The sequence below is a fragment of the Microcebus murinus genome, chromosome 9 (assembly GCF_040939455.1).
Source record: "Microcebus murinus isolate Inina chromosome 9, M.murinus_Inina_mat1.0, whole genome shotgun sequence".
NCBI classification, from domain to species: Eukaryota; Metazoa; Chordata; class Mammalia; order Primates; family Cheirogaleidae; genus Microcebus; species Microcebus murinus.
In genome coordinates, this window is record NC_134112.1 from 15,696,467 (window position 1) to 15,723,348 (window position 26,882).

General features: G+C 36.8%; 1 protein-coding gene and 1 long non-coding RNA gene across 4 annotated transcripts in view; one reads left to right on the forward strand and one right to left on the reverse strand.

The window, feature by feature from the left end:
• The window catches only part of LOC142872899 (uncharacterized), a 30,145-nt gene extending 29,497 nt beyond the window's left edge, over positions 1 to 648 (reverse strand). Inside the window, exon 1 of one of the 3 annotated variants that reach the window (XR_012920984.1) lies at positions 181 to 648. This is a non-coding gene — a long non-coding RNA (uncharacterized LOC142872899). The remainder of the gene's footprint in view (positions 1 to 180) is intronic. The other 2 variants (XR_012920985.1, XR_012920983.1) reach the window with 2 other exon arrangements.
• The window catches only part of LOC105878255 (T-cell receptor gamma chain C region C10.5), a 48,822-nt gene that overhangs the window by 19,568 nt on the left and 2,372 nt on the right, over positions 1 to 26,882 (forward strand). The window contains exons 4-7 of the mRNA XM_012777595.2: positions 2,394 to 2,401; positions 19,061 to 19,098; positions 23,001 to 23,330; positions 26,591 to 26,626. Of these exons, the coding sequence (XP_012633049.1) occupies positions 2,394 to 2,401; positions 19,061 to 19,098; positions 23,001 to 23,330; positions 26,591 to 26,626 (412 nt within the window). The remainder of the gene's footprint in view (positions 1 to 2,393; positions 2,402 to 19,060; positions 19,099 to 23,000; positions 23,331 to 26,590; positions 26,627 to 26,882) is intronic.

Sequence of the window (26,882 nt, forward strand, 5' to 3'; positions counted from 1 at the left end):
AACCAATCTGCCCTGCACTCACGGGGTGCAGGAAACCCTAGAACTTCTCATAACTGTAGCAGTTCATGAAGAATCTCGGGGAACCACCTGACCCACCAACTTACTCTGAGACACCGGAACAGTCCCACCCTGCCGCCACAGACCTGAGACCTCCGGCTAACAGGATCCTCACTTTCTCACCTTCTGCCTGGAGAGCCAGGCTGGCAGACAGGATGCCACTGCTGAAAGCAGTTATCTTCTCCTCTTTCTGGACTTGTGAGTTGCTCCCCACTCATTTCAGTCCACAGGAGGGACCGAAGTCATTCTTTATTACTGCCTCTTCACATATCATTTGTTCACAGGAATTTCTCTTCTTTGTTTGCAGTTGGACTTGGGAACTTGGAGCAACCTAAAATATCTGTTTCTGCAGCAACAGCCAAGAGTGCTCACATACCTTGTAAGGTAGCCCTCCCAAACTTTAACAGTCAAGTCATACACTGGTACCGGCAGAAACCAAACCAAGGTTTAGAACATCTGAAATATGTCCTCTCGGTAACCTCTTCTCAAGATAGGAAGTCCAGCAAAATTGAAGCAAGTAAAGATTCTCAAACTTCCACTTCAACATTGACGATAAATTTCTTAGAGAAAGAAGATGAAGGCGTATACTACTGTGCCTACTGGAAACACACAGCGTTAGAGTTGGCGAGATAACCTACACAAGAACCATCTCCAGGTCTGTGCCCACCCACATCCTTCTCAGCGTGGGCAACCACAGCACCCAGCCTGAGCCTCCCCTCCTTGTAGCACTTCCGCAGATGCAGGAAGACATCTTGGATTCCACCCTCTCAGTGTGGCCCACGTCAGATCATCAACTATGGCCCAAAATAAGGACAATTTGACATTATTTCCTACTCCCTTAGACTATCTGGGAACTCTGAAAATACAGTGTGGATAGCTTAGAGCAAAATGCATCTGTCTGTGTATTCACTGTACAGAGATTTCCAGTAACTTAATGGTTCAGAATGAAGGCAGGAAGTGGCATACGTCCTGAGACGGGCATACATATTACAGAGGTATTTCCTGCTATGACTTTCTCATTTTGTTCATGAGCATTGGAGGTCATCAAAGTTAAAATGATCTGTCAAACATAATAATTGCATGCCTCTTATTAGCATCCTGAGGCCATCCTGAAGAAATCTAGGAACACTAGATCTATAAGTTAACAATTAGCTATCTGGGGCATATGAGAGATCAAAGCAGAAATCCTATGTCCTGGGGGAGGCAGATGCAGCTCACTCCACACTCTGGCTCAATGCTGGGACAAAACAAGCCCTGTTCTGTTGGAACAGAGCCCCTGGGCACAGTAGGTGATCTCCGCATGGTGGATATGCTGCTTTGAAGACCTCGCCAGGGGTTCTGCAAAGAAAAATAAAAATCCTGAGTACAATAGAATCAAATGGTTAAGAAGAAAGATAATACATGCTCTCTGCATCTATAGAGGAAATAACCATAATATCCATCACAAATATTAATAAATGAAAGAAAAATAATTATGGACAATTATTTTGTGTTTATTCTGTATTTAATAGTTGGGTGGTTGGGAACTTTCCAAGAATGGTGAAAAAAAATGTAAAATGTAAAACTGTAAAATCTCCTCTCCTACTTCCTTGTAGTTCACTTTCAAACAAGAAGGAAATAAATGGGGAATAATCCTTACTTTAGAAAACTTTCCTCATATTGGCACCTTTAGCAATATGGATATCTCATCACATAATTGCTGTGCATTCAGTTTACCTACATGCCCTGGTATAACTGTAACACATTCATTCTCCCTTTCTCCCTTCTAAGGATCAAGTTGTGCTCTTATGGGCAGAGGCGCTATTAAAAGCCCAATGAGAGAACACCAGAAGGCTCCCTGACAGGTGAGCCCATTCCCAGGAGCAGACTCAGAATCATGAGTCCCATGTCCCATCCATTGTGATTCCTAGTGGGCCACTGTAGCAATGACCTGAGCACCCTGAATGAGTCTCAACAGCCCTCACCTTTCACCAAATGTGTGCATAGAAGCAAACATAAGAAGACCATTAAAGTAACATAAAGAATCTGAAAACATGAATACTTTCCAGAAAAATATGAAAGAAAAGATGGAATTAAGCTTTTCACAATATCTGTACTAAGTACTTTACCTGGGTTATTTCATTTAATCCTGGAAAGAGTAGTGTTGGGTCCAACTACAGTGACCAGAGGGTGAAGCCACGTTGACATTTCAACAGACCCCTGGGAGATTCATTGGGATGAAAACTTGGCGATACACTAAAGTGATGAACAGGAGGGAAAGGGACATCTTATCTATGTGGCTTTAAAGTGATGAAATACTATGTGGCAATTAAACACAATTGTGTGTTGTCTTGAAGAATTACAAGTAAAATTGGAAATATTCATCACATACTATCAAGGAGAATGTTGAACACAGAATTGGTTTATATAGTAAGTTCACAAGTACATATATGTATATATTGACAAAAGAACCAAATGAAAAATTCTCCAAAGTTTAAAGACTGGATATCTCCGAAAGAATAGGTGATTTGAATTTCTTCTTGGTACTTTCATGGATTTTATACATTATAATGAAAATCTTCTATTACTTTCAAAGATATGTATACATAATAGATTCAATATTTTATAGATGTAGACATTTAATTATGAAATTATTTACATAACAATATAAAATATTTCTCAATGTTTTCTCAATGACCCTTTGTTACACATTCACCTTCCCCATATTAGCAGTGAGACTTTGGATAAATTAGTTAGCATATATCTGATTCATTTTCCTAATTTTAAAGTGAAAAACATGGTAATATTTATCCAAACAAACGGTTGAAAAGAGTAACCTAAATAATTCATATAAAGTTCTTGCAAGTGCTTGGAGCAAGCCTAGTGTCCAATAAATTGAGGTATTATATTGGTTACATGAGTTACTATTGCAAATTTGAAAAGAAAATTATTTGGAATAATACTCTAAGTCCTTGGTACTCCAAGTTTGGTTTGTGAACCAGCAGCATCTACTTCACTTAGGAGCTTATTAGAAATGCAGAAAAGCAAGCCTCAATCTGGGCCCACTGAGTCAGGATCTCATTTCACAAGATCTCCAGGTCTCCCCTATATACATCCCAGCCTGTGGAGCAGGGGTCTCAGTGCCAGGCTATTCAAGAGACGACCTCCACAGTCCAGGACACATGCCCGCCGACCCCATTTCCATAGGATGGTTTGTCTAGTGTCCTCTCTGATTTCTGGAGAAAAATACTGAGTTGATATTTGGTCTCTCTGGGGCTGAAATAGATGGCAACCTCCCAATTATTTGAAAAACAATACGCCATGGTCCATATATATGTATGTTTACTTTAACTTATCAAATGTGTATCAAATCAGCACACATTTTCAGTGGTTATTTCATTTCTTGAAAAATACAATTCTTCTTTCATTACCTTGAGTGTTGGATCTACAGCCAATCCACAGAAGGAATAATTTTTGCACTGAGCACAAGATACATGTCCTCATACCACTAGGGCAATGTTGCTACTGAAAAATGAAAAAGGAGGGAACAGAGTGAGTGGAGGGAAAATGAAGTGAATTGTCAGTGTCACCGCTTACCCACACCCCAACTTTTGCAGGAAGAGTGCTTCCCTGATCAGCACCCCGTCACCATAGCTGCTGGGTACTCCTGGGGAACTCTGGGCTGAGAGGGACAGACCTGCCCACTCTGCACTCTAAGGGGAAGGCTATGCTATCTCAGAACCACCCTGACCCAGCACTTCTTTCCCTGACAAGAGCTCAGCCCTTCTAGGCACCGGCACCCTCACTTTCCTACTTCTCTTTGGAGACACGGCCTGGCAGACCAGAGCATGTCGATGCCAGGAGCAGGATCTCCTCCCTATGGCATTGGGGCTTGCTCTTCAGTCATTTCAGTCTGCACATCAGATGAAAAAAATTATTTTTTGCTTCCACTTTACATGTCAGATGTTCATAGAATTAATTTTCTTTTTTAAAAAAGTTTAATTGTTATGAGTACATAACAGTTGTAGATTTTTATAGGGAGTATTTGATGTTTTGAGAAAGGTATACAATGTGAATGAATCAAATCAAGATAATTAGGGCATTCATCACCTCAGGCATTTATCATTCTAATTCTACTCTTTTAGTTATTTTAAAGTATACTCTAACTTATTGTTGATTATAGTCATTTTTTTATATTATAATTTTTTATTTTTTAAAAAGAATCTTTTAATTTCTTATATAGAGTAATTATTAGGAAGGTTATTTTTTTTAATTTTTTTTATTTTGGCATATTATGGGGGTACAGATTTTAAGGTTTCAATAAATGCCCATTTCCCCCCCTCCTATAGTCATTTTTTTTTGCTATCAAATATTGTTCATTCTATCTAACTATGTAATTACATTTTTGCACCCATTAATCATCCCCACTTTATCCTCACTCACCCTCCCCATTACCCTTCCCAGCCTCTGATAAGCATCATTCTCCTCTATGTATGTGTGAGAACATGAAGATTTGTCTTTCTGTACTTGGCTTATTTTGCTTAATATAATGTTCTTCATTTTCATCCATGTCGTTTCAAATGGCAGAATTTCATTCTTTTTTGTGACTATACAATATTTCATTGTATATATGTACCACAATATTTGTATCCATTTACCCATTGATGGACACTTAGGCTGATTGCATATCTTGGTTATTGAGAATAGTGCTGCAATACACACGGGAGTGCAGATACCTTTTCGATATACTGAATTTCCCTCTTTGAATATATATCCAGCAGTAGGATTACTGGGTCATTCTATAGTAGTTCTATTTTCAGTTTTTTGGAGAATATCTATACTGTTCTTCATAGTGTTTGTGCTAATTTTACATTCCCACCAACAGTGTGGGAGGGTTCCCCTTCTCCACATCCTTGCCAGCATTTGTTATTGCCTGTATTTTTGATAAAAGCCATTGAAAATGGCTGCAGTGAGATAATATCTCATTGGAGTTTTGATTTTCATTTCTCTGAGGACTAATGATGTCAAGTATTTTTTCATATCTTTTCATATACCTGTTGGCCATTTGTATGTATTCTGTTGAGAAATGTGTACTGCTGGTGGGACTGCAAACTAGTACAACCTCTGTGGAAAGTAATATGGAGAGACCTCAAAGAGCTAAAAGTAGAACTACAATTTGATCCAGATCTCATTACTGGGCATCTACTCAAAAGAACAAAAGATGTTCTATAAAAAAGACATCTGCACTAGAATGTTTATAGCAGCACAACTCACAATTGCAAAGATGTGGAAACAACCCAAGTGCCTATCAATACATGAGTGGATTAATAAAATGTGGTATATGTATACCATGGAGTTCTATTCAGGCACAAAAAGCAATGGTGACCTACCATCTCTTATATTATCCTCGATAGAGCTGAAGCCCATTCTACTAAGTGAAATATCACAAGAATGGAAAAACAAGCACCACATGTACTCACCATCAAATTGGTATTAACTGATCAACACTTAAGTACACATATAGTAATAACATTCATCGGGTGTCGGGCAGATGGGAGGAAGAGGAGGGGATGGGTATATTCATACCTAATGGGTGTGGAGTGCACCGTCTGAAATATTTGAAAACATTTTCTCCCATCCTGTGGGTTGTTTCTATACTGTGTTGATTGTTTCTTTTGCTCTGCAGAAGATTTTCAGCTTGATGTGGTCCCATTTGTCCAGTTCTACTTTGGTTGCCTGTGCTTTGGGGGTATTACTCAAGAAGTCCTTCCCAGACCAATGTCCTGAAGAAATCACTTCATTGAGCCATCACAGCGGAAACAGTGATGCTTAAAAAGTCTTTTGTAAAAATCGTGTCTTACACTGTCCTCCAAAAAACTGTAAAGTGTAGTTTTAATTGTGAAGAACTAAGAATTAGGAATGGGGACAGCATGGGGGATAACAAACCAAAAGATATTTATCCTCCAAAATTCTGTTTCATTGACACCAGGGTATAATGTCACAGTATCTGAAGCAATAACTGCGCTAATGGTTAATATTTATCTGACTATAAACTTGGGGCAAACTAACTGATCTATAAAACATATATACTGTTGCAAAAGGCGATGGAATTATTAGCTCATTTGGTACTCTATACAGTAATGGTTCTTTTCTTCTAATACTCATGATAGCCAGGCATAGCTACCCACAGTTCTTACACAATATGGCAAAAAATATATAACCCAGGGAGTGAAAAAGTATGAAGGATAGGTGTATTTGAAGCAACGCTTAAAGGAAAATGGGAGGGAACTTCTCCAAAGAGGAAGTTAACATTGAATTATCATAACACAGAGGTTTTGATGAGGCCCTTTGGAATCTGATAGATCCTTTTCACCAGGAACGAGATAAATAACACTGCAACACATGTCAGTGTTAAGGACTTCATTGGCTCTAAAACAAACCTTTCCCCTCCTCACCCCTGACCCCACAGAGCAAGGTCTGGCGCTACGTTTTTGAATCCAATTTGTGCTCCCTTATAGTGTTTATTCTAATTAGCCATGGCAATGCCAACCCTGTGGGTTTTTCTTGTGTCCTTGGTGTGGGTTTGCAGGTTGGCTTTACTCCTTTCTCATTCTTTCATTATTTTTATGTCCAGAGTCAACAACTTTGAGTACCTCTGATTTGCCTTCCTTGTTTTTCAGATGGAGACAGCAAAATGACAATATCTCAGGATCAACTCTCCTTTCCCCGCAGTCCAGACAGAACAGTGCTCATGAGCCGCAAACTGGATTCTGCTGGACAACACCGTTGTGCACTGGTACCAGCACAAAGAAGAGGAACCCCTGAGAAGGATCCTTTATGGCTCAACCAAGAGTTATAGGCAAGATATGCCCAATTCCAGCTTGGAGACAGATGAGAAAGATAATGATATCTTTTACCTGATAATTAATAATGTTGACAAGTCAGATGAAGCCACCTTAACATTGTGCCTACTGGGATCTAACAGTGTCCCAGAGTCAGAAGGGACCAGTGAGAAAACTTCCTATTACTACCCCGCAACTGTTTTCATACTCGTCCAACCACAATGGACTCTTTAAGGTTCTTATTCATAGGTTCATAGCCTGTTGGAACAGGGAGGGTCCTTGGCACATACTGAGCCCAATGCCCCCACTTCTCATGGGGAGCTGGGGCCCAGAGATGGCAGGTGACTTGTCCCAAGCTAGTTAACCACAGAGGTAGGACTAGACCTCTGCATTTCAGAGTCTCAGTCCAGCACCTCTTCCTGCCCTTCTTGTGGTCAGTGTTGAACTTCTTTTATTAGCAAAATCACATTTCTTTCACAAGGGGGCTGTGACAACTATGGCTTGTCTTCCTCAGTGAAATCCCTAGACCCCAGTCAAGTCTGACATAGGCCACGCCTGTGACTGCCACACTGCTGAGAAGGGCACAGGTCAGCAGGGGTGGACTCCACACTCCGGCCACCTCCATGTTGTCTCCCCATGGCTGCTTACCATCCTTTGTTTCTGCAGGTTTCTGTCAGTTCTGAAATCCCTGATAATCGGAACAATTTCCTTAATATACACGTCAAATATGTGGGTATGTGCGAGGTGAAGACTGGCTTTTTCGTGATTAGATTTACCAGTTTGAGAAGGATCTGCTGAATCAAATTTCAAATTTCCTACTCTTGATTCTGAAACCTGATCCAGTCCTAAATGGACAGCTGTGCATGTGGTTCAAATTTGGGAGCCCTGAGCTCCTTTCTGCCTTGTGAGAGCAACCCAGGACCTTTTCCTACCCAGGTTCTTAGCAGCTATGCCTTGAAAATAATAACAACAGTAATAACAATATCTATACCATTACATTATAGCTAAATACTTCTGTTTCTGGATATACAATAAGCAGCCAAAAAAATTTATAAATTCCAGTTCTACTCCTTCACTCTCATCTCTAAGACATTAATTACTTTTCTCCCCAGGCTTGTTGCAGAAAGTGGCAATGGTGTGCTGTGGCGTTTAACACATTGGCAAGGGGATTTTTGAAGCAGATCGTGTTTTCTCTTGGCCTTCTATGTTTTATTGTTTGCTCCCTGGTCATGAGAGAAAAGAAATGAGGAGACCTAAGTATCCCCGAGTTTCCTGTGGTAGGAGATCTGAAAAACGTTGACAGGAACCCTGAAGGCTGTGGTTTCACCTGACAGAAAATACAGTGCAAAACAGGCCAAACCCTGTGTGGCCTTGCGTGAGACTGGAATTGGCTGTCAAGACAGAGCCCCCAACCCAAACTCTATGGATCCAAGGCAGAGAACTCCCACTCCTCTCCCTAACTCACTGCGGGTTTAGGGACTCTTTATGTTCCCACTGACATGTGCAGGGAAATAGGCAAGGCATGACAACAATAACCTCCTAATTACAATTCTGAAGTGCATGGCCCAAATGTTCCCATGGATGGTTTAATCGCCTTGTGTCACTCACAAACCAATGAAAAGAAGGTAAATTGTGGAATTTAATTGGATATTAAGATTACAGAAGACATAGTTCTCACAGATTCTTTTGCTAGGTGCTTGCACGGACTGCCCATTGCTTTTTATAATACACATATGAACCATTTAATCTACTTTTTATTTAGTTTGACATTTCCTAGGATTCTCAGCAAGTAACACCCAACATCATATATGCAGCCATTCAAGACACAGATCCTCCATATTATACAGATTTGGAACAGACCTGGGAACCGAGTCCCCACCACATGCATCTTTCCAACTCCACCCACCTGGTGGGAAGTAGTTGAATGAACAGGTCCGGGATCTTGCAAACTTGAACTCGAATCCCAGCTCAGTTTGAATGCTCTGTTTCCCCATATGACTTTTAATGGTAATAACCTTTCAGAGGTAAAGCTGAAAGAGTTAAATGTATAGATGATGCCTGATTCATGGTAGACCTTGAGTTTATTTATGAGTTTTCTTCCCTTTCTCTACCAGAGAGCTCAGGACCATGGATTGCCGTCTTGGAGCAGGAAGAAGGGAAAGGGAGATTTGGAGCTCAGGGAGAGTGTTAATTGGCCAGGAGAGATTCTTTCATACTCAAGTGTCTTTCATGCTCATCTGTTCATAACAGACAAACATTTCTGGTTTGCCAAAAAGAATCAAGTGCTTCACCAGGCATGTTTGCCTGTGGGAGGTGTCTCGATTGGGAAATATCTCTAATATACATAGAGCATGTTAAGCATTTTTGTTTAGTGCAAAAGAAGCCCTAAAAGACTAGAAGATCATCAAGTTCAGAATGAAGAAAGAGGGAAAATTTGCTGAAGGGGGGAATCTGCTTGAAAGTGCAGTGGTCCAGCTTCTCCCAAACACTGCCCCTGAGCTTTTATAAACAAGTAAACACAGTACTTTCAAAAGATCCATTGTAATATATTCTAACATATCTGATATCACCCAAGCAATGACACATGTGAAGTAGTGGAAGCTAATTGCTCCTCTACCCAGAGGGTACAAGTAGATAAGTAGAATGCAATTTTTATCTCTTGTACATGTCAGATAATAAGTTTATTTTGTTTCAAACAGTAGTCTGCCCATTTTTCTTATTGGAAGTCTCTTAACTTACTCATGTAATATATTTAATTGAAAACTATAAAGGTTCTAGAAGATAAACCAATGTGAGAAAATTATGGAAATTATTACTTTGATTTATGACAGCAACCAAACCCTGAAATGAAAAATGAGATATGTCGTTATGTCTTTTGATCATCTAACAATTTTTGCTCACTATGAAAGTTGTTGTCAAATTTGAAAAAGTAATATAAAACTTCAAGCAATACAGTCCAAACTCGTGCTTTACCTCACTTGACTTGCTTCCTATTATGTATTTATTTATTTATTCATGTATCACCTTGTTTGAAGTGGGATTTAAGTTGTCTCAGTTGGTCATCTCAGTACTTGGTGAGTGGGCTTTGTGTGTTACATAACACAGGCTTAGAAGAAAATCTTTGTGCACAAGACTAAGATGTTTCCATTTTTCCTTAGGAACTGAATTTTTCTGTGTCTGAAATTTTGCAACAATGATAAAAGAAAATTAAGCATTTTTGAGTATATACTGTGTCCTAGACTCTATTCTACACACGTTATAAAAGTCCTGAGAAATAGGTATAATCATCACCATCTTGAAGGTGAGGAAACCGAAGCCCTGGAGGACACATCACCGGGAGTGAAAGAACTAGAATCTGAACCTGATCTTTCTGATTTTAAAGTGTTGTTTTTTTCCCCCCTTCACTCCCATCCTCCTGAGGTGGTAATGTGATTGACTTCATCAGACTCTCTTAAAATGTCTACTAAATAAACCTGTCATGTTCATTGCTCCAGCCACTCTGTCCATCTCCGTCATCACTGCAACAACACGGGTCCCCCGTTGCCTCTTCCTGGCCTGTGGCCACCTGTGAAACCTGTGATCATCACTGGAACCACACCCCTGAGCTTCCCCCTTCCTTCTGCTCATCCGTTTAGCTTCCTAAAGCACAGGGCTGGCATGGCACTTTCCTCCCTAAATCCTTCAGTAAGTCCTCTTTGTCTATTCTTTCAATGTTTCCCTGAAAATACTGTAAAAAGAAAAAAAAAAACTGTCCACATTCTTACTTCTTATAAATTAATATGTTCAGATTCTCCCATGTGTGCTCCTCTACCCAGAGGATACAAGTATTCTCCTACATGTTCTTTCAAGCCACATGTAGCTTTGTAATTTTAATTTAATTCTACTCTGACTTGGGTAGGGCAAAGGCAATATATGTAACCTAAACGTTTGTCTTTTGTACCCCCATAATATGCTGAAATTAAAACAATAAAAATAAATAAATAAATCTACGTGGACCCTATTTTATATGGTGTGAGTAACGACATTTTTATTTTTCCAAAAGATAATCATAGTCCTAATGCCAGTTTTTAAATTTTCTATCATTTACCTATAACTTAAAAATATTGCATCATATGTTAAATATCCACATATATTTGAAACATTTTCTGGAGGATTTCTACTTTATCTGGTTCGTTATTCTTATATCATTATCGTCTTATGTCAGTAGCTTTGTAGTAAGTACTAAGATCTACTATGCCAAATGTCTATTTACTGTACTACTTAACCAAAAATTATTCTTCAATTATCTCATCCTTATGATAATTCATCCTTATGAAATTTAAAGTTGAATTATCTAGTCCATTGTTAACCTTCATACCCTAAAACAAAAACCAAACTTTTGTAGCAATTCTAGTTGGAATTTAACTAAATTTATATATGGCTTTAGGAGATATTGGTCTTTTTACGGTAGTAGTTTTTTTCTTCATGAGTATATCTCTGTACTTATGCAGGTTTTATTTTATGACTTTAATAAAACTGAATTCCATTTTCTTCATATAGTTTTTGCATTTTCTTATACATTTCATGGAATATTTTATAATTTATTACTTACTCCTTTGCATTTTATTACTTAAATCCTTCATGGCTCTTGAAACACAGACAACTCCTAAGACTTGTGTTAATTCTTATGGTCTTGGAATAAGGAAAAATAGGATAAAAAGGGACTTAGTGAGCATCATTCCATCTACAATAAGTACAAAGAGTAATTGACAGCTCCATGTAGTAATTACTTCAAATTCTCAGTAACAAAAAAAAAAACAAAAACAAAGCCCTTTCCAAACATCATTTTCATCCAGCGCTGTTTTCCTCTCCGGTTGGGTTGGCTGCCGTGAGCTGCTGTGAATGGACAGTTGCCCACTGTGAGCACATTTGTACCTTCATTCTTGGGGCAGAGGCTGTGTCTGCTCTTGGGATTTAGGCTGGAGCAGGGCGGATCTGGAGTGGACAGGGGATTATCAGGCCCTGTCCTCAGTCTTTGCAAGCAGACCCCTCACCTGTGCTCAGGGAAGCACTCGGCTGACTCAGGCAAAAGATTGCTGAACAGTCTCCAAGAGGCTCTTCATTCAACATATCAGAACACTTGATTTTTTTTTTCATGATATAATTTAAATCAGATACATGTTATTTCATGGGGGATAGAATTCTACAAATTTCCTCTGTTATTCCAGGAAAACTAATGATTCATCACGGAACGTATTTTCTCACTTGGCGTTGCCTTGGTTGCCAAATGGTAAACGTGGCTTTTTGGAAATGGAAGCCTTTGTTCACATTTCTCAACTGTGCTGACACAGTTGCATTTTCAGTTACCAAAGTGCTTCTTCCTTTCAGAAATATAGTCCCAAATTGCTCACGCAGTAGCCCTCGCACTTATGAGAACAGAAGGGACTTTCGTTTGATGTGATCTCTGAGCAGTTTCAACACCTGGAAATCTAAAAAAAAAAAAAAAAAAAGAGTTAACTCTCTGAATACTTTTCCTGGTAATTTAGAAAAGTAGTAGGTTGACAAGCTGGACTTGCTCTCTTCTTATCCTGCTCTTACCCTTTCCATTTTCTGTTGGTGCTTTTCAAGAACTATTGCTTTAGTGGAAAACAGGCAATTTATGAGGTCAATGTACAAGGAGAAATTGCAAACTGTCAGATGTCACAAAACCTATGTTCAAGGACTTCAAAGAAGCCCAGAAGATCAAATTGCCAGTACAAAGTTGTTGAACAGGGAGTCACGTCGTGAAGACTAGGCTGGGGTTTTTCTAGAAGCTGTGACCACTGTGACACAGAAGATTGGATCAAGATATTTTCAGAAGGGACTAACCTCATAGTAATTCCCCCTGGTAAGTAACCTTTTTCCCTACTTTTACTATAGTAATGAAAAACTGATATATGATTTTTAGACAATTGTCTTTTCTGATTGTACCACATTTTTGGTCTCAGTATACAAACAGCAATTTTGCAGGTACAGACCACCGGGTATGGAAACAAAACGGGTTTGTAAATGATTTATTCCCTTTCCTGTGTGTAAGCAGACTGAAATTCTAGTTTTAGAACACACACATGCAAAGGGTAGACTCCAGCTAGAAATTAAAATGTTTTGAGGATCACATCTGTAAACTATCTAAGTTACTGATCTAAGATACTTTTTTTGTAGGACTTCTAAGTGACAGATATCAAACTGGAATTTTGATAATTACCTCTTCTCTCTATTTTGAGATATAACATATGCTTTTTCCTGATAATCTGCAAAACCTATATTATCAGTTTTGATTTCATCCCTAGTAACAGTGCAAAAAAATTAGTTCTTATAGTAAATTAACATAGAACATCAATATGTGCACTTCTTATTGCTCTAGATTCTTAGAGGGTAGGCTGAGATTAGTCAAAATTCATGCTAGGGTGACTCTTGTTATATTGCCTGGAAATGCCCAGTTTAAAAGAATTTGCAAGTTCAATGAGCCATTTGCGCTCCATGGTCAATGGAAGGAATCTTCCAGGCTTTATATTTTCATTTGTTCCTTCATTCTTTCAGCAAGTGTTTATTGAAAACAGTTTTTGTCTTGGATGCTGGAGACAAAAAACAGTTTTGTCTTGGAGGTCTTGGTTAATAAGACACAATCCCAATACTCACAAGCTACCAGTCTAGTGAATAAGTGTTCTAGATTCTTCCTTCATTGGGCCTCGCCTGTGTTCTTTGGCCTGTGGCTGCCAGAGAAGCAGGAAGTCTTGGGTTCATCAGCTCATGTCCGTTGTGTAGCAGTTACTGCTTATAAAATTGCTTATAACAGCTATATATTGTGTTGGATGAAAGAATTTGATGAAATGGCTCAGTATTATCCCCTTAAAGAGAGAATTTATATTAGCTAATATTTATTGAGAGTCAGACGCCATGCTAAATACTTTCCGTGCCTTATCTCCTTCCTAAATAGCCTGATCCAAGAGATTCTCCTATTCCCATTTCACAGATGATGAAACTGAGGCTTAGAGAAGTTCAGGTACTTTCCTGGACACATGACTTGTTACTGTTGCAAAGTTTGGCATCTAGCAGAGACTTGTCTATTCCAGAATGCATGGTCTGGACCATTTTGTGATATTTAGAAACATTATGCCAGGTGTTTATATTCTATTTCCTCTTCTGTAGCCTGAACTTTTTAGTATATTCTTTAACTGACTATTTTAATTAGTAACTGCTCACAATTTGTATTACTACTTATAAATGAACACAATGCTTCGGCTTCTAATTATAGCACTGAAATTACATCTTTCCCCTCCAAAAAAATCATAAAATTCATATTGAATATGTATTTATTAAATACTTAAAATATAATTCTTAGGGTATTTCTGTTGAATGATGAGTCATTTGGACACCATTCCACTCAATTTTATTTCTGTACTGGTATCAAATATGCAGAAATACTGAAGCTGGTAAATGAGCTAATATAGCTGTACTAAATCGCACTAGTAATTGCATAACTCAGAGCTGCCTAGGATCCTCTGATGAGCAACTTAGGATTTCAATTCAATGCTCTGGAAGCTGTAAGGGTATTTTCAAGTCAAAAAAGGAGCTGTGTTTCAGCAATAATGAGTAAATAGCTTAAGAGATCATCATTAAGAATTCAAATTCCGTAACAACTCATCTGGTCTACTATTAATGGGAAGTTGCCCATTGTGGATAGTGACTTCACAAAGAATTTTTACATTATAATCAGTCCACATAGTCATTCCTCCATACATACGAATCAAAATAAGAATCTACAAATCATATCGATTATACATTTATTAAATGTTCAAACACGGGACCCCTGTTTCTCTTTGAAAATTGTCAAAATATTAATTTACTCTAAATTACACTCTAGACAAAGAACTTATTTTATACATGAAAACCTTTTAAGGGAGGAGATCAAGAAGATTTAGGCAAAATCATGAGAAAAGATAAAAGCAGACCCTTCCATCACGTGTGTGATGGAAGCAGAGAACAGATAGAACCCAAACTTGCAGGCAGAGTGAGGTCAGTTCTTAAATTCCTGATTGTATTCAGATCTATTCTTGTATTGTGATTTTGTCTGAGCTGTGTCTTGGCTTAATGTCATCAGGGCCAATTTTTATGTATTTATATACACATTGACAAAAATATCCGCACAATTTTAAAGCAAGCACAAAGAGAGATTTTTATAAAGGCTTGTAAGGTGGTGGGCTGACGACTTACCAAAAAAGAAAGGTGTTCAGCACTGGCACAAAGCTCATCGTCACAGGTATGTTTTCTGTAACTTCTGCAGTGTACAGTACAGAGGGAAGGCAGGCATGCGGCTGCTGGCTCACAACTCCCTCCTGGCTTGGTCACCAATCACGGTGGGATCTCCAGAGAGGTGCAGTGACTTGGTCCCGGTCTTAGGAGGCTGGACTCTTCCTGCTGTAGCACAGGAGACCTTAACAGGGAGCTTAGAGTCACTGCAGATCCCTAAGGGAGGGACTCTCCCATCCATCTGGGTCTTTCTTTTGAAAGTGTTGTAAACAGGGTTAGGTTAGATATTTCATTTATTCTAATCTAAAAATAACCAATGGAAAAAATGGAAAAAATTATCTGCTAAACTTGTCATTTGGTCACAGAAGGATTAAATATTTAGCCATTTGGTAACAGACTGGCTAATATTAAATGTCAGAATATTTCACTGTGTGGCAATATTCAGGAATGACATACGCTGTGTTTATTTATTGTTTTTTTTTTTAATTCAGTCCATTAAGTTTGCTTATTCCTCATTATCCTTAAAGATACACTTTTGGGTGGGTGAGGATGAATGCCTTACAAAGATATCCCTAGCCTATTACGTCTATGGAAATGAAAGTTTTCAGAGAATTGTCACAAAGCTGATAAAGCATTGAAAAAAATGAAAGAGCTTATTTATTTAGGTTTCCTTAGTGGTGGAGATCATTTGAAGAAATGAACTCATAAACTGAAAAGTGACTTCATGACCCTCCTTTCTCTAATTGACTCGATGTGAATTGCAGCCATCCCATTGAATAAAGGTGACACTGATACTGTTCTTCAGTCCTCTGAGAAGTGATTTTTAGGAAAACACGGTGCAGCAAATGTATGGGCTTTGATTCTGGATATAGCTCCTGGGGCTACTCCTTTCCATGTCACTGCCCTTTAGCAAGTACATTTTGATTAACCAATTGTTGCTTTATTAAAATTATAAAAATGTTGGCTCATTATAGAAAAGTGGGAAAATACACCAAAGTAAAAAAGTTAAAATATAATCTTGGCACTCATTATCATTTTGTTATATTTTTATTCAATCATTTTATCTATGCCTATTTTTGTTTTACAAATTTGGGATCATATTAGACAGACAATAATGGATCTGGTTTTTTTTTTTTTCACTTCACACTACTTCATGAACATTCTCTTCATGTACTTAATATTAATCAATAACTGAGCAAGTTTTCAAACTTCTGATTTCTACTTGATCTGTACAATGGAAATAATAAAGATTGTTTATCTTAAGGAGATGTTGTAAGACTTAAATGAAATTAAATGTGGAAGTTACCTACCACAATGGCATTTGGTAGGTGATGGAAATATTAATTCCTTCTCTAGAATTCCAATTGCCGATCATTCGAGGTCTTTATAAACTTAGGGATACAGATAAAGGTATTAACCACCATCTAATCTACCGCTTACTTCAGAACAAATGTCACTATTTATTGTATGTCACTTTCTATAAATATTACTAAGACTAATTATATGTGTTTCTGATAATAATTAGAATGTAATATGCATTATCTCAGATATTACCTGACTGAGTACAATGTGGTACCACATTTTCCAGAAGAAGTATCTGGAATTTTTTAAAAAGATTTTTTTTCCCCCAACTTGAATATATAAACTTAGAGGGATCTAGTTTAAACAGCCAAATATCTACTTATAATATTTAATTTCATAACTGGATTATACCTACAAAGTTAAAAATTATATCAACTATAAGTTGAGAAATATTTCTTTTTTGTCTTTATATTTCATTGAAAATCTTGTTCAGACTCTTCACACGGATCTAAAACATTTACCTTAGAGCAACTTTCTAGGTCATCTCAAGTCTGAACACCCATTTTGGAATCCCTATATGATGATGTCCCTGGATCCCAGGAAACAATTATCCACTCATGACATAAAAGGAAAGTATTTTTTATCATTTACTCTGTTATTTTATATATGGGCCAACTAAGAATAAACTGCAGGGGCCTTAGCCCCAAGCAATAATTACCAAATCCATTTTGAATTCCTTTTTTTTTTTCTTTTACCAGTGCTATCTCCCAAACTAGCATTACCTGAGTTTATTTTATGTTGATATCTTGTCCAGGTGGTATTTTTGGATCAAAGCTGAGTGTTAGATCAACAACTTCTAAAATGAGAGATTACACAAAGACTGGACCATAAGGCAATCTCTGTATTGTGAGGGATCAGTTTGGGAAAGAAACCCTCATCCTACATTTTGGCACTTCTGGCCTATTTAAACTGGGCATGTCTATGCCTCTATCCCAGAGCTTGGATTTGCAACAGTATTCTCTGTTCCTGTTTCTTTTTTAAAAGACTTAAAAATCTTTTAAAAAAAGATTTTTTAAAATCTTTTTTTTTAAAGATTTTAAAAAAATCTTTTTAAAAAATTCCAGGTACTTCTTCTGGAAAATGTGGTACCACATTGTACTCAGTCAGGTAATATCTTACCTGAGCCAGGTGTCCCAAAACAGTCAGCCTCTGGGACTGAGAAAGAGAAACACGCTACAGTGCACAAACTATTTATTGTTTGTTTAAGTTGCCTATTTGAGAAGATCTAAAATAAAGAAAATAAGTATAGTTAAACCACTAAATAAAAATAGAAGATGAAAAGCTCTAAGGAAAGGAGAAGAAATAAGTCCTATAATTATCCAGCAAGAAGCACAAGGTAAAATTTTATTACCCAAGGTAGGATAAAAAGAAAGTAGAATACATACTTTTTATTAACTGATAAAAGGAAGCACATCAAATTTTCAAATGTGATGTTCTCCCCTTTATAAAATCAGAAAAATACTTCAATGCATGATATTTTTAAGGATGAAAGTGAAAAGTGGACATTGCCTTCAGCATTCATTTTGGAAAATGTAAGAAATATTTTTTAAACAAATGTATGTTCCCGCTGCATGAGTGCTATGGGCATTGTAGAACTTAATGTCATCAACAGATGGGGACACTCGGCAGATAAGGTCATGCAGATAACATTTAGTGATGTAAGGTGACGACAGGAAGAGGGATTTGAGGACCAGGATTCCTGCCATTTCTCTGGCCATTCTGCCTGGAAGGGCCCAGTCAGGAGTTTCAACCTGGACTTTGGCATGAGCTGGAGAGAAGTCAGTTAGAGCTGAAATTTCCAGTGAAAGCGTGGAATGTAAATATGTCTTGCTGGTAATCAGGAAAAGAGATGTTTGTTTTAGACAACACAAGGGAAGCATTTCCATACACTGGCTTAGGATATCAGACTTTAACAGATGCTTCCTTAATTGTTTTAGCATGGCAGGTAAGACAGATGGTAGCCTATTAGAGTCTGGCTGTGTGAAAGGCAGGTATCCTGAGACAATATTTGAGAATCCCAGGCATGTTAGGGCAAAACGGAATACAAATGGAGAGACTGAGAAATTATTCTTCCTGCTTAATTGCCATGGATCTAACTGCAACTTTAAAATGCTGGATTTCTATTGGTAAGAGATTTGGGCCTACGATATTAAAATGTCATGTTGGAACCCAATCATAGCAAACACATTGCTAATAATAACAATGATAATGATCACCATCATCATCATCACCTCTTATATTTCTATAGCATTGTTAATCAAATTGCTTTTGATATCTTATTTCATTTTGGCCTCACTTCATTCAGTGCTGGTAGTGATGTTGAATTGATTTACATGCACACCATTATTTTTAGATAAATAGAACACCAAAAGCTTTAAGTTATTTGATTTGTTCAGCAACAGAACTTCTTATAAGCAAAGTGAACCAGGACCAGAACCCTGGTCTCTTGCAAATCCAGGCTTTCATATTGCCACTGGGATTTGAAGAACTCAAGGAAACCAAATTAGTCTAACGTTTTTGATATGGATTGAATCACAGTGGAATTTTTATAGGAAACTCTTCAGTAATGGAACAGCACTTGTTGTCACAGGTAGGTATTGGAAGAATATATTTCTAAGGTAATAGAGGGAAGGCAAAAAATGATTGAATTGGAACGTTTACAGAAAAGTGCAGTGTGATGGGGATTTGGTGTGGAAATCTTAGGAGAGATTTTAAAACAAATGTTATACTAAAGGAAAACATAGACAATGTTGTGCAATATTGTAATAGGATTTGGCTTTGTGTACATGTGGATTCTCTAACATGTTCATATACTACATATATATATATATAATGATATCATTACAGTATTTGGTCCTGGGTCAAAGTTTATTATTACAGGTAACTTTGTGATAGATGCAAAAGAGTGGACACATGTCCTTCTCTGTTGGTCACAGAGAAGGTGTTTTGAAAGAGCCTAAGAGTTGGAGTCAGGCAGACCTGGTGCTCCAGCTCCACCACTTACTGCTTAGTTAACTTGGACAATTAATCTCTGGCCTCAGTTTTCTAATCCATAAAATGGGATAGCAGCATGAGCCAGCAGGGTTGTATGAGAAGAGAATTGAATGAGATAGTGTGGACAAAGTACGTGGCACATTGTGCAGCACATAGTAGGTGCCTAAGAAATGTTCTCCAGATTCAAATGTAAACAGAAAATTGCATCATATATCCACTATGGAGAGTTATTTTCAGCTAATAACATTACAGAGCAGAAATTCTCATGTCGATTCAGCTGTACTTCTACCTGATCAAATAGAAGGTTATCTTAACATCCATTCACATACAAAAAAGAAAGAAAGAAAGAAAGAAATTTAGGCCAGGCACAGTGGTTCACTCTGCAATCCTAGGCTTTTGGAGGCAAAGGTAGGAGGATCATTTGAGGCCAGGAATTTGAGACTAGCCTGGACACTAGAGATACCCTGTCACTCCATAAAAAAAAAAAAATTGAAATTTAGAGGCATGTATGTCTTTCTCTTTAGCAGACTTTTTCATTACTTGGCAAGAAAAATTACATTAAAATGTTTATGTTTTATTTTTGTTGTTCTATCTGCTTTAAATTTTCATCCTTTATCTTAATTGATATCATCTCTAACACTAACATTTGTTGATTCTATAATTTATAGTCATTACATTTAGGCTTCTGGTCAGATTTATTGAAAAAAAGTTTAAATTCATACAGAAAATGGCCAATATGTAAAATCATTTAAATATAGTTGGAAACTTGTCATAAACCTGAAATACATATTCAAATATTAAATAGCTATAACTATTTTTTGAAAGAAGAAAATGATAAAGAACATATATAAATACCTATATGTGGATCTAAAATATTATATTTTTAGTTGAAAAGGTAGTTGATATTTGGTAAATTTATATCGAATTCATACTGCTTCATTTCAATAAAATACAAACAACTTAGGTAATTTGTTCAAAGGTACTAATTGATCATGCAAATGAATATACATAAATAAATTGTACAGGTTTATATTTTTAAATAAATTAAATATGTAAATTCTATTTATTCTTTAAATAAAGAGAGTGATTGTCATTCTATTTATCATTCTATGCATCATGATGAAAATTTTAACCATGAAAAACATTTGTAATAAGTACATTTTACAAGTAATGTTTTATAAAATCATGTAATATAATGATCTAGACACTAATCAAGAAATGTAATCAAGTAATGTAATCAAGTACGCTATTTAATGCCTAGTCAACTATTACATTGAGAAAGTTATGAAAGCCCGAAACTCATTTCATCCTGTAAAAAATGAAACAAAGTCTCTAGCTAAGGAAAAGGGACAAAAGGCAATGAATGCTGTGCTACTGCACAGAAAATTTCCATCTTCTTCATTTGATTTTCAATTTCTTTAGTACAATGAATCAAACATATGACCATGAAGAAATATAAGTTGTTAAGATAAAAGTTAAATTGGTTAGTATATTGACTAGAGACTAAACTCATATAAATATAATGTATAATTGAAAAATTAATATTATTTTTCATTATTTAACAGGCTTTTTAAATTAAAAAAGAGTATGCTGTTGGAGAAATATACACTGTCTTACTACTATAATAAATAAAATACTATTTACACTAAAAGCAAAATGTATGAAATTAAAATAAACACATTCTGACCTAATAATGTAACATGTGCAAAAAATTAATATTGCTGTATATGTTTGCTGATTTTGTATGAAAATTAGAAGCTTTGCTGCACAGGCATAAACCATCAAGACTTTCTTCCCCTTTTCTTCTCAAATGAGAAATCCAATTCTTCTTTTCTTAATAAATGGCCTCTTGTATTATTAAACTGACTTCAAACTAGCCCAAAGCACTTTAGTTTTAATTGGAAATCAAATTAGAAAGAGTTTGAACATTTATAATTTCAGATATTAGATTAAAAATAAATGTATAATTAATTAATATTCCAGATTCAAGTGGTATGTCTTCATAAACATATGATGCGTTATTATGGATTTTGGCAATATGTCTAGGAAGAACTCTGGAACCATCACTTTTAACATTACACGGATTACATGTACACTTTATTCAGCAGGTTAAGATGAAAAGAATAATGACGCTCCAACATAGTTAAATAGACTAACATGGTAGATACAAATTCTGGGAGAGACACTGAGAGTCAAAATATGGATATGCTGATATACATAGACCATTCACTAATGGTGTAAATTCATATTCAAGCAAGTATAAAGAATACATCCCTGGTGTATTCTTAGACATGCTTAAACTTCAGATGAAATTCTTAAATAAAATGTGCTTTTGGTGAAGTTTTTTTTTTTTCCTGAAGCAAAAAAAATAATGTTTTAGCAAGTGAATTATTTGATAAGATTAACACAAGACCAATTATGAAAATAAAAAGTAAAATTGTTAATGGAAGTTTCAGAAATATTGTTATTTTGCTTCTAAACTCATTACATCATGCATAATTTCAAGGTGCAGCTTTAAAATACTGCTCCATCCAAAAACCTGGAGTGGTACAGATAGGAGGTGTCATATCAAGTTAGGAATTAACTAGGAGAACTCCATGGAGTTTAGAACTGGTCAAGGGATACACATGTGAAGCTGAATAGTCAGCTTGATAGATTGTAAGTGCACGTGGAAGCAGATTCCCACTAAAAGAAGTGACTGCATATTATTAAAAATAAAAATGGAAAACTTCCTTCTGACATTAATTTATACATGAAATAAATATGGTGCTTTTGAGAATCAGTTAAATGAAGAGTGGAGTTACACAGAATTGCAGAACATGAGAATGTGTGTTATTGGTCAAAGAGAACATAAGTTACAAAGGATGGGAAAGAAAGTGCTTCAGATGGAACCAGATTGTCATTTGTGGCGAGATTATTAAAGTTACTAAGTTATTAAGGGTCTTCTCCCCTCTCCCCCTGCCATCCACCTTGAAAGCATGCTCCACTGTGATGAAACAAAAGAGATTTCAAAAAGTAAGTGTGCTCATGGATGTTGGAAGCCTCGGCATGAGGCAATTCAAAATCATACTCCAATGTTTGGGGCATGGTCACGCTTGAAGCTCTGACTCAAGGGGGTACACCTTAACGTTTGTACCCCCATAAGATGCTGAAATTTAAAAAAAAATGAAAAAAAATCCCACCAAAAACAAAAACAAAAACAAAATCATACTCCATCACAGCATGTACAGAGTGAACAAAGGCTAGGTTTGAATCCAGGATCTGACACTTGAGGGCTGTGACTTTTGACAAGTTACTTCATTTCTTGTTCCTATTTTCACGTCTGTAAAATAAACACAATGATATCTTTGCAATCTACTGCAGATGAAAGGACACCATGAGTGCTAATCCAGTGGCAACTTTTCTTCCTTTTGTTAGGCACAAGGTGAGTCCAAACAATGCAATGTGTGCGTTTCTCTAATAATTCTTTTTAATTGATATTCCATTTCCCCCTCACAGATAAAATCCATGATGCAGATGTGTCCCCGAAGCCCACTATTTTTCTTCCTTCAATTGCTGAAACAAATCTCCATAAGGCTGGAACACACCTTTGTCTTCTTGAGAATTTTTTCCCTGATGTTATTAAGGTATATTGGAAAGAAAAGGACAGTGATAAGATCCTGGAATCCCAGCAGGGAGATACCATGAAGACTAATGATACATATATGAAATTTAGCTGGCTAACCGTGCCTGAAACGTCACTGGACAAAGAGCACCTATGTGTCGTCAAACACGAGAATAACAAAGGAGGAGCTGATCAAGAGATTCTCTTTCCTCCAGTAAAGAAAGGTATGCATATATAAATATAAATGCAACCTCCCAGAATACTTATTTGAAAGTAAATACCCCACCTTTTGTCAGTATTAATGAAAAACAAATATCAATCTTTCTTAAATGTTGTTACATTAAATGGAAACATATATGCCCTGCTATTTCCCTCTAGAATTAAAATGGTATAGGCTTTGGAGAAAAAAAAAATTGAAACATTTACTGAAGCTTTCTCAGCTTCAGTTTTATCATCTAAAATATTAAACCCGCATGATTTTTTAAGGATTGTTATATGGATTAAATGAAACAATATACATGAAAGCACCTAGCAACCTCGCACATGGTAAGTGCTCAAAAAGAGTTTGCATTTTTGATGACTTAACTTGTGTGGGAAATAAGAACAATTATACATTTTTTCAGGGATGTTGTATCAGGCAAATACAGTCGCTCCTCTCAATCTTTCTACACACGATGTTTAACCTACAGACAACGAACTCATAACAGGCAAAATGGCGTTGATCTGGAGGAGCCAGAGCATTTACGGCGTTGAGTTTTCCAGATTTTTATTTCATATACCACCATAAGATAAACTTTCTTAATTTTAATTTCATAATTAAAGATTGGTGAGACTGGTGTGTGCAAACATACCTCGCTTCTCCATAATGAATGTATTTCTTGCCATTGGTGAATGCAGCTCAGTGAACATTTATTGTAATACTAGTGTACGCCAGCTTACTAGAAACGTGGAGGAATAGGATGAGTGAGTTACTGTCCCTAGGAGGCGGCACTACAGTGAAGAGAACATACTCTTTTCCTGATCACTCAGGTCACTCGTGATTCAGGCATGATATCCCGAAGGAGCCCCTTGGGTGCAGATGTGTGGGTATCTAGACAGCTGGGCTGGATGTGCCCTAGGCTGTGATCAAGTCTCTCACTGTGTGTCAAAGCTCTGAGTAGGAATGTAACAGTCCCAAGTCCCCACAGTGGCCATGAAAAGAACTTGTTTTGTACTTTTCCCTGTGCTTAGTAAGCCCTTTTTAACCAGCGAGGACAAGCACATAACAAAACATGGGAAGAGCTTTGCCTTGCACCAGTCCATATTTCTCGAGTGAGCCTTTGCCCTCTTGAATCTGTAGTTTCTGCAGCCATCAAATGCGGGTTGAACCATTGCCTTGACTTCCTCCTGCGACAGTGAGAGAGAGCAGAGGAAACGATGTCAAGGAAAATGCTTGATTTAGGAAATACAGCATGGATGTGTTCATTCGCCGATGTAGCGTGTTCATTCACGGCCTTTCCTAAAACTAAAGTAAGATTACAAAAACAGCCCTGATTTTCTATTTCTATTGCTTAGAAACAAAGGAGGCAAAGGTGCAAAGTGCAAAGTTAGCATAGCCACTGTGCTTAATTGTCCAAGGAGGTTCTGATTTTTCTGGTTAGGGAAAAACAAAAAGCATGGTAAGACTGAGGGTAATGAATATAATACAAGAGAGAAGTTCCAGTTTTGTAATGTGTCTTGCTTGGCACTAAATTCTAAAATATGTGTCTTTCAGGGGCTTCTCATGGCATCAGAGCTAAGGAGGACACTTTTGTTAATGTAATTCTATGGAAGATTTCTAATGTTGTTTCCTGGATGGGGTTTTTTTTTTTTCTGATAAAAGTTAAAAATAGAACATGGAAGTGATCATGTTATATATTCAATGAGGTGATTTGGAAAGGAGATAAAACTAATCTGCTCCATGTTTGGGACCGATCATGATTGAAAGAGATAATTTAGGATACATGTATAAATTTTATTATGAGGAATGATTATTGTATTTACCTCGTGAATCAGTTCATGGAGATAAGTCATTTTAATTTAATTTTTAATGATTAAAGTAACCATGGGGCAAAGAAAAACACTATTAAGACCTACTAAAGTCAGTCTTGAAGATGTTTGAACATAAATTCATGGTTGTATTAACATTTTCATTCTTAGAACTTATCTAAAACCTATATTTTAAATCCATTTTTTAGAATACACACACAAAAAAGATCTCATTAATTGTTGAGTGTATAAAATACCAGAATCATATTTACATGGACAAGAACACATCTAGTACAAAAAGAACTAGATTGTGTTTTCTTCTGTTTAAGTCTGCATGTGTGTTTCCCTTTTATTGTTTTTCTTTTTAAACATCGTACATAAATTCAACTTTAACCCTTAGGATTCCTTCAGACAGGATTTATTCAATTCTTTCTATCGCCAGAAAGAATTGCGCTGAAATGCCAGGCTCCTATGAAAAACCAGGCCATTTGCTGAGAATAATTAAGACACTAGAAGAGATTTTCTTAGTACACAATGGTGGAATTCTCTCTATAACTCATTTTCTATCTTCCTCTATGGGTTATTTTTACACAGTACTCCTGCATGTCCTATTTATTTTAATCACCCACAATTACCCTTGGAGCCCTGGCTCTGCCGTTCACTGGTCTGGCTCGTGGCAAGTTACCCACACTCTTTAAACCTCATTTCTCATCGATAACATGGGGCCATCCACAATGCAACTCACTTAAGTATTATTGGAGAATAAGACAAGATATTGCATGAGAAGAATTCAACATAGTGTCTGGCCCAGTAATGATCGCTCAGTGGGTACTAGCTTTTATTAATAATGTTGCATGTCCAGAGACATGTGTATAATGCGGGGATGTTGGGAAGGTGCATGATTTGGAAAAGTATGGCTGCTTTCCTCTGCTTAGACAAGAAATTTGCCTGAAGCAGACTCCTTCAAACATGTAAGATTCTGCTGTAGATTCTAGGTATTTAACAATTTTTTTGGTAGCAATACTTCATATCACAGTGTATGCTGAAGATTGTAAAGCTCACATTTGTCCTTTTCATCTTTCCATTGAACAAGTATTTATTGAAAATTTACTTTGCTGCAGGCACTGTGCTAGGAGCTATGCGTTCACTAGGAAAACCAGATGGTCTTGGATATTATACTCCAGTTGTGAGAGAAAAGAAAAAACATGTATCTTTCATGATCTTTAACATCTTAATGTGCAGAAACCTAATATATGAATAAGAACTACTGAATTACATAGAATCTGACCAATTATTTCAGGAATGGTGGGGCTCATATTTTTAATGAATGTCCTCCTGTCTCTCTGTTGACAGATTTTTATGTACACATATTAATATATATATTTTATATATACACACATATATATACACACACATATGCATCCTGTCAAATAATGGACATGGACAATTGACTAGTACTTGCTCTCTTTTCTTCTAGTTGTCACTGATATTCCTTGTTTGAAAGATGGAAAGGGTAAGTGTTTGTGTTTTTCCCCCTCCTGATCATCTTTTGAACTTCCTGGCTTAAAAAAATTAGAATGGCTGGATGTTGCACAATAGATGGAGTATGACATTTTAAATTAGTCCAACATTACCTACGAATCATATTAACACATAAAACTACTGGTTTTGATATGAGATGACTGTAAATTAGAGGGTACAGCCATATGCTCCGAACTAGTTTAACATATCATTTGTGTCTCTTTTTTGTTTCTAATGTCTGCGGAAAA